Here is a 15,691-nt window from a genome sequence, read left to right as displayed (position 1 = left end):
GAGAGCACCCCACCCTGGGGGCATCCCCTCTTCACCCATCCACTGACCTTCGTTGTTCCCAACAAAGCTACAACCCGTCGCCCTAGCATACCCCGGATCCACTCCACGAGTTTCTCCGGCACACCCCTGTGCAATGCTTCTTCACACACCACCTTGTGCGGGGTGTTGTTAAAAGCACCCTCTATATCTAGGAAGGTGCTCACCGCATAGCCGCCCCTCTCCAGTTGCCCCTCAATAAACAACACGGTCGCATGAAGAGCCGTCTCCGTGGAGTAGCCCATGCGGTATGCATGCTGCGCGTGGTGCAAGGGGCGCCGCGGAAGAACGACGTCCCTCACATACGCGTTGACCAATTTCTCCAGAGTCTTTAGGAGAAACAAAGTCAGACTTATCGGTCTGAAATCTTTAGCAGAAGAGTAGCTCGCTCTTCCCGCCTTCGTGATGAATACCACTCTCGCCAGTTTCCATGTACTAGGCGTATGGCCCAGAGCCAAACATGCCCTCAAAGTCCTTGTCAGAGGACCCACGACCAACTCTAGCCCCTCCTGTAGAAGAGTCGGAAAGACTTGATCTGGTCCCGCCGACTTAAAGGGTTTGAAGGTGTTTATCGCCCATTTCACTTTTTCGAGCTTGATAATGCTGGCCGCTAATCCCCAGTCCGCTTTATGGGCTCTGCGCGAGCCCGCCGCATGTTCGTGGGCGAACAGTTCTCCCTACAAGTGCTCCCTACGAAAACCCGGAAAGCTGGCCTCTAGCAAGTGCACTAGGCACTGCTCCCCGGTCACCATTGTCCCATCACGGAGACTAATGGTGTCCAGGACGGCGTCTGGGTTTCTGGCTAGAATCCTGCATAGTCTTGCGGTTTCGGGCACGCCCTCTACCGACTCCCTCCAGAACTCCCTCCAGCTTTTTTTCTTGGCTCTCACCACAGAATCTCTATAGTCTTTCTGGGCTCTTCTATGAAGTTCCCAGTCCGACTGGCGGCCCGTGTTCCAGACCCTCCGAGCCGCACTTCTGAGCTCCTGCAGCTTAGGACTCCACCAGGAGTTGCCTCTGGAATTCTTAACCGCCCTCTCCGGACACAGTTCTTTTCGTAGTTTTCCACCAGAGCCCTCTGCAGATGATCCACGTAGAGCTCCAGTTCTTCCTTGGTCCCGTGCCTCCTTGGGAAGCTCTCGAGATAGCATTTCAAGTCCTCCCGATAGGAGTCCCAATCGGTCCTCCTGGGATCCCTGAACATCGCCACCTCTCCTCTGGCCCAAACCAGCTTGAAGGTGATTTGCCTATGGCCCGACAGAGAAGGTTCGCGCGAGACCCCCACGTCCCTCGATGTACACCTGGCACAGACAGTAAGATCGAGAACCTCTCTCCTCACCGCCGTGCAAAAAGTGGGCTCGTTACCTCTGTTAAGAATCTCCAGGTCCGTCGACGCTAGAAATTCCAACAGCTTTTTACCTCTATCGTTGGTATCCGTGCTTCCCCAGACCGTGTGGTGCGAGTTAGCATTGCACCCTACTATCAGGGGAAGCCGCTCACTCTGGCAGTACTCTACCAGTCTGGTCACCGGTTCCGGCGGCGGCGGGGCCTCTCATCGTGAGGAAAATACGCGGAGCACACCACCACCCTGTTTCCCAAGGAATCGGCGACATCAAGCTCGACCACCACCACATCTCTGGAACATAAATGTGGAATTAGTCGAGCGTGAATGCCCTTCACTGCGACGCAGGCTCTGGGCTTTTCGGCTGTCGGAGACTTAAATATTCTCCCGCATGCTGCCACGCCACTGATACGGCCCCGGACGAGCCAAGGCTCTTGTATCAGTGAAATGGCTGTGTGCACCACAGCCTGCTTCCTCGACAGAATTGCCAAAGCCCCTTTGCTGTGGTGCAAGTTGATCTGAGTAAAGGTCGAATGGAACGATCGAACTTTACGATTCGTCCATAGGGGGCCCCTTCTCGCCCTTCCTATCCCCCCCCACCTTGGGCTCCGCTCACCTTGAAGGTGACTTGGTTGAGTCCGAGGTAAGGCTTGAAGTCCAGCGCCTTTAGCTTAAGGACGCTGGACTCTGGAATCCTGAGAATCCAGATTCCTACCATCCCTGGTAGCCCCTACATTCTCAGCCATGATCTTCCAGCTCCCGGTGCTGAGCCCAGGATTCTGCCTCTCCAGCCGCTTCAGGACCGCGGCCGGTTCATCGGGAGCCCACGGGACCCAGACCACGGCCCTGTGCTGCCTTTGAAGCACCTCCGGGCCCACCATCTTGAGCTTGGCGTTTTCCTAGGGAAAGATGTTCCCCATCTGCTCAGCAAGCCAGATTAGGGACGCCTCATCCCTGCCTAGAACTACCGCGGCCCCTCCCCTAAGGAAGGTGCGACGGAAGCATGAAATGGTTTCTTCCCGGATCCCACTAATTGCTAACGGCCAGCTTCAAAAGAGCCAGCCGCTCAGCAGTAATTTCCTCCTCGTAATAACCCTCGGTGATGGTAACCCTTGTTAAAGGGTTCACCGCTTCGGCATAAGTCCCAGTATGTTAAGTCCTATGCTTCTTAGCGGGTCCGCCGAAGGGGGAGTGTCCGTGGAGCCTTTCTAGCATTTGCCGCCGGCGTGTCCCTCCCTCTCCCAGGCGTTGTTACCGGGGGGTTACGGTGCTCGAGGAGGTCCTGCACTGAGACCTCTCTCGTTCCCGTTTGGCCCTCTTCTCCGCACCAGAGCGGTTCCTCTTGCCAAGAGGGGCTTCCGCCGCTGGCGCGGAGCTTTTCTCTGAGGCGGCGACGGTGGCGCCTCCGGAGCCCGGACGAGCCCCATCCGCACTCACCGCTTCCGCTTGTGTGCCGGACCCGACGGCGGTGGCGCTTCCAGAACCCAGATGAGCCCCGTCCGCACCCCCCTCCGCCGCCTCCGCACTGGTCTCGTACTGCAAGCCCTCCATCTCCCTCACTACGTCTTTGATTTAAGTCCATATCCATATGAGTCCCACGAGTAGCTAGGAAACAAAAGGTCCACCCACACAGAGCCCCTCATGCATGGTTAAGGCTACTACTCTGTGGTGTCGCCTGGTGCCCCAGAAGCATCGTTCAAGACACTGCTCCCTCAGTGCCACGCAGCTGTTGCCACGATAGCTTACAGCTTGGCTTAGGGAGCTGGTTCGCGGTAGCGGCCTTCCTGACCCCATGCAGAGTTTTACACCTGGGAGACCAGTTATAGCCGTCACTAACCGGAGGTACCCTAATCCCACACAGGATTTTATCCTCGAGGGACTCGGGCCCCTCCGGTCGTTCTCCTATCCGCCACCCGGAGACGCGCCCGGTAGGTAGCTCAACCCCCGGGTACTGTTCTGCGTATACAGGATCACCTCTTGTAGAATGTGATTCTTCACCGTGCAATACAATCTTGGTTGGAAAGAAACTAAAGTTTTATTATAACATTATCGTTGGTTTATCTAGCCCTGAGGTCTGGATGAGCACTAATACTTAATATCCATATCATCAAAATAAATAAAAATGAATAGAAACACTTATTAAAAAAAAAATTATTGCTTACCTCCGGGAGCAAACCCGGATCTCACGATTATGAAGCAAGCACCTAACTTACGAAGCCAACTGCACTGTTTGGAAGAACAGTTACCGGGAAGGCTCATATGGCGCACCATGGTGCGCTTCAAATATGGCTAATTTTCACAAATTTATCGTATTTCTCCAAAACTAAGGCCTATTCGATCAAACGCCGGGAGACATAAACTATCTTTTGTCTCCAGAATATGTAAAAAATTAGTCAAAATCCCAGGGTGAGTCACCTAGTCCTCTCCTTGTTAGTAATAAATTTATATTTTTGTCAGTCTTTATAGCTGTTCTTACTGTTCTTACTTCTTTGTTTAATTAATAATAATTATTAAATCTTAAATAATATAGTATTCCAAATATAAACATAAAAATTAGCTCAATATCAATTCTAGCGCTTTTACGAACTTTATTTTAATAATATTGTTATTTTAATAATACCGTAAAATTATTATAAATAGCATTTACATAGCAAAAGCAACAATTTTTCAGAAAAAATTGGAATTTTTTTTATTTTTTCCAGTGATTGGAAAAAAGCATAGTAAAAGATCACATTAGGGGAGCAGTCTCTGACGACTTTGATCTTGACATATGTTATCAATGGGAAGGTACTGACAAGGAGAGGATCAGGTGAGTCACCCTGGGATTTTGATCCCAATTTTTTTAGTTACTCTGGAGATGAAAAAAAAGTTTACGTCTTCCGGCGTTTGATCGAATAGGCCTTAGTTTTGAAATAATAAATTTATGAAAATTGGCCATACCGCGGCGCGCCATATGAGCCTTCCCGGTAAATGTTTTCCCAACCAGTGCAGTCGGCTCCGTGCGTTAGGTGCTTGCTTCACAATCGTAAGATCCGGGTTCGCTCCCGGATGTGTGAAATATTTTGTTTTTTCTTTAATAAGTGTATTTATCTTGATGATATTGATCTTGTATGCAAATTTTTAAAATAGAAAATTTAATTTAATATCACTTTATAAACATTAATTTAAATTTAATTTAAATTCAAGTAATAATATTTGAAATAATAAATAGGTAATAATAACAATAATATATAAGTTATTTGAAATAGATAACATATAAAAGCAACGTATCTAAATTTTCAAATTGTTTAATTTAAAATTTAATTGGAAATAATATTAACAGTATTTTAAAATTCTAGTTTTTAAAATAATTAATCGTAGAAGAATACCAGTGTTAAATTTAAACAATTTGAAAATTTAGATACGTTGCCTTTATGTTATCCATTTTAAATAACTTATATATTATTATTATTACTACCTATTTATTATTTCAAATATTATTACTTGAATTCAAATATCCTTCAAATTAAATTTAAATTAATGTTTAGAAAGTGATATTAAATTAAATTTTTTATTTTAGAAATTTGCATACTATATCAATATCATCAAGATAAATAAATACCTTTATTTAAAAAAAAAATAAAAAAAATATTGCACACATCCGGAAGCGAACCCGGATCTTACGATTGTGAAGCAAGCACCTAACGCATGGAGCCCTACACTGGTTGGGAAAACACTTACCGAGAAGACTCATATGGTGCGCCGCGGTATGGCCAATTTTCACAAATTTATTATTCCGAAACTAAGGCCTATTCGATCAAACGCCGGGAGACGTAAATTTTTTTTTCGTCTCCAGGATAACTAAAAAAATTGGGATCAAAATCCCAGGGTGACTCACCTGATCCTCCCCTCGTGAGTGACATACAAAAGGTTTTGAGTAATGCTCACTTCTTATTAAAAAAATATTAGAGAAAGAAAAAATAGTTTTTCTTAATTATTTCAGTAAATATCAAGAGGCGCGGTCGCGTCTCGTGCCAATTCAAAAAAAAAGCGAGAAAGACCGAAGCCTCTTTTACGCGAGTCAGCGAGTTCAAGCATAACGAGATTATTAGATCTCAGCAACGGCTGAACCGATCAAGTTCAAAGTCGTCTCATTCGATAGCTTGGGAAAAATTGCATATATAAAAGTGTTATTTTTTCTCTCCGTGCCGTACAAGCGGAGATATCGCGATGCAAATTCTAATCTCTACATTTTTCTGTAAGATACGTCTCCTTGGTCGTCGCCCTCAGGAATTCTCCCTTTCACATTTTTGACACAGTGTGGCGCTCGCTACTACACTATCAGTAGAGTCCCTAGAAGTAGAGAGTCTGGACATCTGCCCCTAAAATGTCGGTGATGAATATGTCAGTGTATGTACGTGAGCTTTATGTGTGTGAATGTTTATCATTGTGTGCACTTGAACGTGTTGTATGCTGTTATCGCATTGGCTAAAGAAGAATAAACAGGGATCCGTATTGGTGCTGCCATTTTACGTGCACAATCACGTGCATCCAATCACGTGGAACCCCGAGTCCAGACTCTCTACTTCTAGGGACTCTACACTATCAGCATCTATGCGGTCACGTGACGCACTTTGTGATGTGCATCACGTGACCGCGATCATGATTACGCGTATGACAGGTTTCTTAACCTGTAACCTGAATCATCAATAATATCTCGGTTTGCGGGGCAAACGACACATTTTTCTGCCGAATTCTTTCGCGTGGTGCAAAAATGCGTTGAATAAGCCTATTATTAATGAATATGTGCAGTTAAAAATATATATTTTGCATTAACTAGAGTCAATATTATTATATATTATACTCCTACGAGTGCTACGTATAAAATTTTTCGAGTGTCATAAGAAGATATGATTTACAAAGTGCACATGAATATGGTAATGAAACAAGGTTAATTAGATCGGATGCACCTTATTAAATCTATTTTTATCTTGCTATCTTTCTCCAATGCATATTTACCTTTCTCAGCAAAAATGTAGTTTGCTTTCTCGGGTCTGCCTCTAAGTCATGTTTTTTTAATTCTAGCCTTAATGTAAATGTATATTTTTAATGAATTGACGTTTGAAACAAGTATCAAATAATTGAATAAAGATATAAAAATGATTTCAATGCCTGGTGTACGTGTAATTTTACAAGTTGAGTCTTAGAGGCCTCAACGCTGCGTGTACTTTCTGGTTTCAGAAATTTGTAATTGGATTAATTAATAAGTAAGGTAAGTACATTTTGAATCCTGTTTATTAAAAAAGTTAATAAAGTAAGTGTAACTTTTACAATGTATATAGAGTTTACTAAAAACTAGTTAAAATAATACATGATATTAAATATGCTCGCTGTGTTACAAAATGAATTATCTTTTATAAGAAAAAATATCTTTTATAAGACGCTCAGAAATATTATTAAATATCAGGTAACAGCGAGATTAACACATATTATTTATTTACAATTAACATTTATTTTGTAACACAGCGAGCATATTTAATATCATATATTATTTTAACTAGTTTAGTAAACTCAATATATATATTGTAAGAGCTACACTTAACTTTATTAACTTTAATAAACAGGATTCAAAATGTACTTACCATACTTATTAATTAATCTAGTTACAAATTTCTAAAACCAGAGAGAATACGCAGCGTTGAGACCTCTGAGACTCAACTTGTAAAATTACACATATTTTTATATCTTTATTCAATCATTTGACACTTGTTTTAAACGTCAATTCATTCAAAATATACATTTACATTATGCTAGAGTTAAAAAAGTATGACTTAGAGGTAGACCTGAGAAAAAGCAAACCATTTTTGGTGGAAAAAATATGCATTGGAGAAAGATAGAAAGATAAAAATAAATTTAATAAGGCTCATGCAATCTAATTAGCTATGTTTCATTATCATATTCATATGCACTTTGTCAATCATATCTTATGACACTTGAAAAATTTTATACGTAGCATTCGTAGGAGTATAATATAATATTAACTCTAGTTAATGCAAAATATATATTTTTAACTACATATATTTATTAATAATACACTTATTCAACACGTTTTTGTACGAGACAAACGAATTCGGCTGAAAAAAGTGCATAATATATAATCTTGTCTATACAAGAGACATATTATTTATTGTGAATGGGAGTTGAGGTTAATTATATTCACGTAAGCAGTTTTTGATTTGCTTGGTGTATATATATATATATGTATGTATGTATGTATGTATGTATGTATGTATGTATGTATGTATGTATGTATGTATGTATGTATGTATGTATGTATGTATGTATGTATGTATGTATATATTGCGCGCGCGCGCGCGCGCGCGTGTGCGTGTGCGTGTGCGTGTGTGTGTGTGTGTGTGTGTGTGTGTGTGTGTGTGTGTGTGTGTGTGTGTGTGTGTACACACATTATAATCTTGTAAGTTGAAATCATGGCATCACAAAAAATAAATATATTGCTTAACACTACAAAAACGCGTGATATCAGTACAAAATTACCTTTTCAAAAAAGGGTAAAATAAAGGTGCCAATTTATGCGCGCGCACCTTATCTATAATTTTTTTTAAAAACTCAAGTGGTACTATTTTTTAATTCAACCTAAATGTATTTTTTCCCAAAAATGTATGAAATCTTTAAATTGCGCCAATTATAAAGAGAATATATTGCTGTTTGAAATAACTGTTGTACTACTTTTAACGAATAAAATGCAAGTGATAGTATATTTATTTTTTAAGTAAAACCCAAGTAGCGGTATCTTTAATTCTTTTTTAAATAAAATTCAAGTGATACTGTGTCTGTGTATTTTTATTGAAACATTTTTCTGTTCTAACCTAAGTGGATGTACTTAATTTAAAAAAGTTTCAATGAAATATGTAACATTTAATCTCAAAGAATTAAACAGAAATGAGAATGTTTTATTAAAATAAAAAATTTTTAAACTACAAAAAATTGGCGCTGCTAAATGTCAAACTATAATCTAAATAAAATGTAAAACAGCAGCGCCAATTTTTGTAGTTTAAAAATTTTTTATTTTAATAAAACATTCTCATTTCTGTTTAATTCTTTGAGATTAAATGTTACATATTTCATTGAAACTTTTTAAAATTAAGTACATCCACTTAGGTTAGAACAGAAAAATGTTTCAATAAAAATACACAGACATAGTATCACTTGAATTTTATTTAAAAAAGAATTAAAGATACCGCTACTTGGGTTTTACTTAAAAAATAAATATACTATAAAAAATAAATATACTTGCATTTTATTCGTTAAATGTAGTACAACAGTTATTTCAAACAGCAATATATTCTCTTTATAATTGGCGCAATTTAAAGATTTCATACATTTTTTGGAAAAAATACATTTAGGTTGAATTAAAAAATAGTACCACTTGAGTTTTTAAAAAAAATTATAGATAAGGTGCGCGCGCACACACATAAATTGGCACCTTTATTTTACCTCTTTTTGAAAAGTTTATTTTACGAAAAAATGTGTCAAACAAAAAATGAAGCTAGTAGTAAGCTCTATAAAAAAAGTCATATACATATTTTACCTAACTTTAATGCTTTAGTCGTTATAGTAAATAAAGTTTTGGAATAATTTTTTTTCATTTTTAGTAGTTTTGCGTGAAAAGTAGATGCTTGGGCGGGGGGTGGTGGAACCCTTTCCCCGCACTTCTCCCCGTATTTTTTTTAATATAATGCAGCCCGTCTCAGTTGGTTCACTAATGACGGGGTGGGTGCGAGAGGGGATTCGCCATAATTTCAAATCTAATATTGCAACGTCAATTAAATATCCTTGGCCAAATTACAACTAAAATAGGGTTAGGAAAAATACGGGAGCAGGTGCAGGGGGAGTGGCCCCTCCCCCGCCTACGCGTTCTCTGTATAAGTTTTCGACGCAAAATAATTTTTCTACAATAATGACTAAAGTATTGAAATTAGGTAAAATATGTATAGAATTTTTTTTATAGAGCTTATTACTAGCTTCATTTTTTGTTTGACACATTTTTTTGTAAAATGAATATTTTCTGAAATAAGTAAGAAAAACTGTTTTTTCTTTGTGTAATGATATTTTTTAAATAAAAAGGGAGCATTACTTAGAACCTTTTGTATGTCACTTACAAGTAAACCTACCTTTGCCGGACTCACCGATTTCATTGAAACTTTGCACATTTGTAGAGTAGGCGAAAATAATAGACACGTATTTTTTTTTATCGGCAATGGTCAACATTAAAGGGGTGAAATCCACCCCCAAAGTTGAGGGTATTAGGGAATCATCATGATGTTACACATAAAAATAATGTACCGATCAACACGAAATCGTTACAAAATGTTTTTTATGTTAAATAGTAAAGTTTACATGTCCGACTTTCCATGTACCCTTGTTGCAAGGGGTAAAACATCCCCCAAAATGGCTTATTTTTGTAGTATTTTGAATATAACAGAAGAAATTATTCTCCGATTTTAATGAAACAAATACCAAATTAAGGAGCAAGAAAAAATAAAAGTTACGTGTTTTTTCTTTTTTCCAAAGAACCAAAAGAAGGGGGTGAATCAGCCCTTAAAATAAAATTGTCTTTTCTTGTACTGAAATAAAAAAATTTCAGTCGCTCTTTGAAAATGTTTTTTATGTTAAATAATAGAGTTTTACATGTACGAATTTCCATGCACCCTTGTTGCAAGAGGGTAAACCACCCTTCTCACGAGGAATTATTATTACGACGAATGGATGACGAAAGCCTATTTACATTTTTATCTATGTCTAATCTATTTATCTAAAAAGTAAAACTAATGCAGAACATTATTTTTTTGTTTTTTAATATTTAAAAAATTTTTTTTTAATTTTTTTAAACTTTTTTAATTTTTAATATTTTTTTTTACCTCTTTTAAATTTATTTTTTTGTATATTTTTAATAGATTATTGTTTATAATTTTTACAATAATGATATGCAAAAAAAAATTCATTAATGCATAAAGAGTTTGCACACCAAGCACACTTTATAATTGCTACATTATTGCATGACGCACATATAGCTTCACAATTTTTGAAATAATAATCTACGGGATTATCAATTTTAGGTGGTTTTTCCTGTAAATATCCGCTTTTGTACCACGAATATTTAAATAAATTTATAAACCGAGGATTAGATTCTTTATGCACGTGCATATTAATGAAATTCATTGAAGTGCCACTAGGCGGCGCATGGGACGTAACTCTCTCGTGAGCGAAGTCATCGCATATATCAATAAATATAGACCCGTAATAGTTCATAGAAAACGGATTTGCTATTTCGTTAAAATTCTGTTTCTGCAAAATGACGCTAAATCCAAAGAATGTTTTAAAATTGTTAGCGATCGCTTTCGATGATCCGCATTATGACTTTGAATCTGTCATTAGCGAAGCTGAAAGAAATTTAAGTTTTCATATAGAGAGTCTGATACAAGATGCTATTCAAGAATCCCTGTATATTGAAACGTATACTACTCTCAATTTTGATGAAGAAGATATTATTCAGGATGTTTTAATCGAGGAAAATAATAATGATAATTATATTCAAGATACTGTGACTTCCAATTTAAGTGCATCTATTAAATTAACAGAAAGTTTGGATGAAGAATATAAACAAAAAGTTATAAAATTTTGGAAATCAGGAAAAAAACATAAATTAAAATTTTCAACAGTTCAAGCAAGATTTAAACGTGTTTCATCAAAGCAACAATTGTATACATGGGAAAAAGAAATTTCAGAAGGTGGAAATACTAAAGAAAAATTAAAAAAACTATCAGAATATGTATTATCTCAATTTGAAGATGCTTTACAAAAATGTTTACCAATTCATGACTTAGATATTCGCAGATGGGCTTTGAATGCTAGAAATCAATTGCAATTATCGGAAGATTTTTTTAAAGCATCTGATAAATGGATTCATAATTTTAAACAGAAGCATCGTATTGTTTCTAAAAAAATTAATAAATTTATAACGCAGAAAAGTTTAACAAATGTTAATAAATTAAAAACAGAGGCTAGCAATTTTGTAGAAAAAGTAAAAACAGAACTTTTACTAATTGGAGCAGAAAATGTTTTTAATTCTGATCAATCAATTTTAATTTAGAAATGCACACAGGACGTACTTTATCTTTTCGAGGAAAACAAAAAATTGAAAGATTAACAAAATCGATAAGTTCTATGACTCATAGTTATACAATTCAGCCAATCATATCAGCAAGTGGTTCTCTTTTATCACTGCTATTAATTATTTTACAGGAAAAAGATGGAAAATTTGGACCTCAAGTAGAACAAAATCTTTTTAGAGCTGATAATGTTGTCGCATTACCTTCAAACTCTGGTAAAATGACAACAAACCTTGTAAAAACATGGTTTACAAATGTTTATCTTCCAAACTGTAAAAATAATAGTGTTTTGCTTTTAGATTCATGGAGTGGCCAAAATTCGAAACAATTAGAAACAATGGACACATTATCCAAAAATATAAAAATTTTAACAATTCCTGCTGGGACGACCGGAATGATTCAACCTCTCGATGTCTTCGGTTTCAGAATCTGGAAAAAATATATTAAACATTTCTCTGACATGATTCTTTTATATAACTACGATGTAAACTTACATTTGCGAAACAATATTATTAAACTCCAATCACTTATTCATAATCAATTTTCTTCTCCTCGGTTTATAAATTTATTTAAATATTCGTGGTACAAAAGCGGATATTTACAGGAAAAACCACCTAAATTTAATAATCCCGTAGATTATTGTTTCAAAAATTGTGAAGCTATATGTGCGTCATGCAATAATGTAGCAATTATAAAGTGTGCTTGGTGTGCAAACTCTTTATGCATTAATGAATTTTTTTTTGCATATCATTATTGTAAAAATTATAAACAATAATCTATTAAAAATATACAAAAAAGTAAATTTAAAAGAGGTAAAAAAAAGTATTAAAAATTAAAAAAGTTTAAAAAAATTTTAAAAAAATTTTTTAAATATTAAAAAACAAAAAAATAATGTTCTGCATTAGTTTTACTTTTTAGATAAATAGATTAGACATAGATAAAAATGTAAATAGGCTTTCGTCATCCATTCGTCGTAATAATAATTCCTCGTGAGAAGGGTGGTTTACCCTCTTGCAACAAGGGTGCATAGAAATTCGTACATGTAAAACTCTATTATTTAACATAAAAAACATTTTCAAAGAGCGACTGAAATTTTTTTATTTCAGTACAAGAAAAGACAATTTTATTTTAAGGGCTGATTCACCCCCTTATTTTGGTTCTTTGGAAAAAAGAAAAAACACGTAACTTTTATTTTTTCTTGCTCCTTAATTTGGTATTTGTTTCATTAAAATCGGAGAATAATTTCTTCTGTTATATTCAAAATACTACAAAAATAAGCCATTTTGGGGGATGTTTTACCCCTTGCAACAAGGGTACATGGAAAGTCGGACATGTAAACTTTACTATTTACTATTTAACATAAAAACCATTTTGTAACGATTTCGTGTTGATCGGTACATTATTTTTATGTGTAACATCATGATGATTCCCTAATACCCTCAACTTTGGGGGTCGATTTCACCCCTTTAATGTTGACCATTGCCGAAAAAAAAAAATACGTGTCTATTATTTTCGCCTACTCTACAAATGTGCAAAGTTTCAATGAAATCGGTGAGTCCGGCAAAGGTAGGTTTACTTGTTAGTACCTTCCCATTGATAACATATGTCAAGGTCAAGGTCGTCAGAAGCTGTTCTCTTAATGTAAACTTTTATCAAAAGCATTTTTTTTTAACTATTAGGTATTTCGAAATGAAAGAGTTCTAGGTTCAAATCGTAGCTGTTTTTGCAGTAAATTCTTTACAATTTGTTTTTTTACATTCTTGTAGTATGTACCACTATCAAATTCAACGATCAAATTAATTTATAATATTATTTCTAACTTCAGTTTACAATTGTATCTTAAGTCTATAATTATATTAACACGCAGTTTATAGAACTGAAAAACGTTTAATACTTTATATAAAAAAAAGTATCTATATATTGTTAAGCATCAATCTGGTTATATTCTTAGATCAATTTAAATAAAATTTAAATAAAAAGTAGATTTTCTTATTTTTGTGTTATTCATATATCGATTTAATATCCAAATTTAACATCTTATTCCTTTATATACATATATCCTATATATATTTTTTTAAATAATATTATTGTATTATTAATGAAATGCAATTGTAAATGCAAACTATAATCAAATTGTATATTTAAATGCTAATTAAAGTAGATTTATATTTCTCGTTTTCTAGGAGTCCTCTTCGAACCAGATTACACAGCTAAAATTAGATCTTGAAATTGTGACGAGTAAATTCACTGCAGCTACCAACGAGCTAGCAAGTCTTCGAATGTCCTTGGAGAAAGAACAATCGAGTAATTCCTCTTTGTGTTCAGAACTGACGCATCTTCGACAAACTCTCGAATTTGAACGAGCAGCAATGACTGAGTTGCGAGTTATCCTTGAAAAGGAGAGAGGTGAAAAGGATACCGTCTTGTTAAGGAACGCCCAAATGTCGCAAGACATAGAAATTGTGAAGCAAGAAAATCGGCAACGCAAAAACGAGAACATGGAATTGCAGAGCAAAATAGAGAACCTAGAAGATATTCTGGTAAATAAGGTGAAAGAAGCGGAGCAGGTGATAGTATCACTGAAAGAATTTGAGCAAAAAGTTGTAAAATTAGATGAAGCGGAACGTACGAAGGAAAAATTAGAAGGAAATGAGAGAATACTCAAGAGCAGCTTGTTAGATCTAGAGGAACAATTGAGTGAAAAGAATAAGGTAAATATGTAATCTACACAGCATGTAATATATTAATAATATTATATTATTTACAACAACTGAAATAATGATAGATTCACTATTCGCAATCGTATTTCTTCTGTTTTTATCTTTATTTTTTGTCTGATATTTAATACTGTTACGTAACAATATGTTCTAACAATGCTGTACCACTTAGTTAAGCTGTAGCAGTATAAACATTAAAATGCAATTTCTTGAAAAATAAAAAAATACGAGGACACCCTGTACCCTATGATCAGAAAGTACCGGGAATTTTTAAATAAAACAAAATAGAGTTAAATTTTAGGCAAATTTATTTTATCTCCTTCAAAATATGATCCATCTGAAGCAAGACACATGTGCCAACGCTTGACCCAATCCTCCATGCATCCCTGGTAGGCCGACGAAGGGATGGCCTTTAGTTCCCTCGTCGCATTCTCTTTGATCTCCTCGATCGACTGAAATCTCTTTCCACGAAGTGGCAACTTCAACTTGGGGAACAAAAAAAAGTCGCACGGGGCCATATCAGGTGAATACGGTGCTTGCTTGATGGTATTTACTTGATGTTTGGTCAAATAATTCAGTACAATTCGGGCTCGGTGCGATGGTGCGTTATCATCATGCAAAATCCAAGAATTGTCGGCCCACATTTCCGGCCGTTTGCGACGTACAGCATCTCTCAAACGCTTCAAAACGGATAAATAATATTCTTTGTTGACTGTCTGGCCCGGTGGAAGGTACTCATAGTGCACAACGCCTTGGCAATCGAAGTAAACAGTCAACATCACCTTCACTTTTGAGCGGCTTTGACGCGGTTTTTTTAGTTTCGGCTCGTCTTCGAAGCGCCACTCGGACGATTGTTGCTTTGTTTCCATGTCAAATTCATAGATCCATGTCTCGTCGCCCGTAATTATCCGTTTCATGAAGGTTGGATCACTTTGGGCTTCAGAAATCATCTCTTCAGCAACTGTCTTTCGGTGGTGTTTTTGCAAGAAATTCAAATCCTTCGGAAGCAGCCTGGCTGCCACGCGTCTCATACCCAAAACATCAACCACAATATGCTGTGCCGTTCCATATGCAATGCCAAGTTCACTAGACATCTCTCTTAAGCTGGTATGACGATTTTCAAGCACCATTTCTTTCACTTTCTTCACGTTTTCATCGGTGTTCGACGTCGATGGACGTCCGGAACGAGGGAAATCTTCCACCACTGTACGACCACTTTTAAAGTCTTTATACCACTCGTATGCTCTTGTTTTTGATAGAGCAGATTCGCAAAATGCTTTTTGCAACATTTTCAGTGCATCGGCACACGAAATTTCGTTCGCAACACAAAATTTCAAACAAACTCTTTGTTCAACAAAATTATTCATGGTAAAATGCGGCAAAATGAAAAAAGTTGACTGATGTAAACAAACGCCAGGCAGACACTA

The 15,691-nt window shown here is 36.7% G+C and overlaps 1 protein-coding gene across 7 annotated transcripts in view; it reads left to right on the top strand.

Annotated features, from left to right (window-relative positions):
* Positions 1-15,691, top strand: part of LOC105199499 (golgin subfamily A member 1) — a 363,242-nt gene that overhangs the window by 229,846 nt on the left and 117,705 nt on the right. For all 7 annotated transcript variants that reach the window (XR_005574121.1, XR_005574120.1, XM_039445720.1 and 4 more), the window contains one exon: positions 13,731-14,258. Coding sequence is in view for 5 of the 7 variants with exons in the window: in XM_039445720.1 (XP_039301654.1) it covers positions 13,731-14,258 (528 nt within the window). In the remaining 2 variants the exon portion in view is untranslated. The remainder of the gene's footprint in view (positions 1-13,730; positions 14,259-15,691) is intronic.

This window comes from Solenopsis invicta, chromosome 2 (genome assembly GCF_016802725.1).
Source record: "Solenopsis invicta isolate M01_SB chromosome 2, UNIL_Sinv_3.0, whole genome shotgun sequence".
Classification (NCBI taxonomy): domain Eukaryota; kingdom Metazoa; phylum Arthropoda; class Insecta; order Hymenoptera; family Formicidae; genus Solenopsis; species Solenopsis invicta.
The sequence above is the reverse complement of the archived record's forward strand: the minus strand, read 5'-3'. Positions and strand labels throughout refer to the sequence as shown.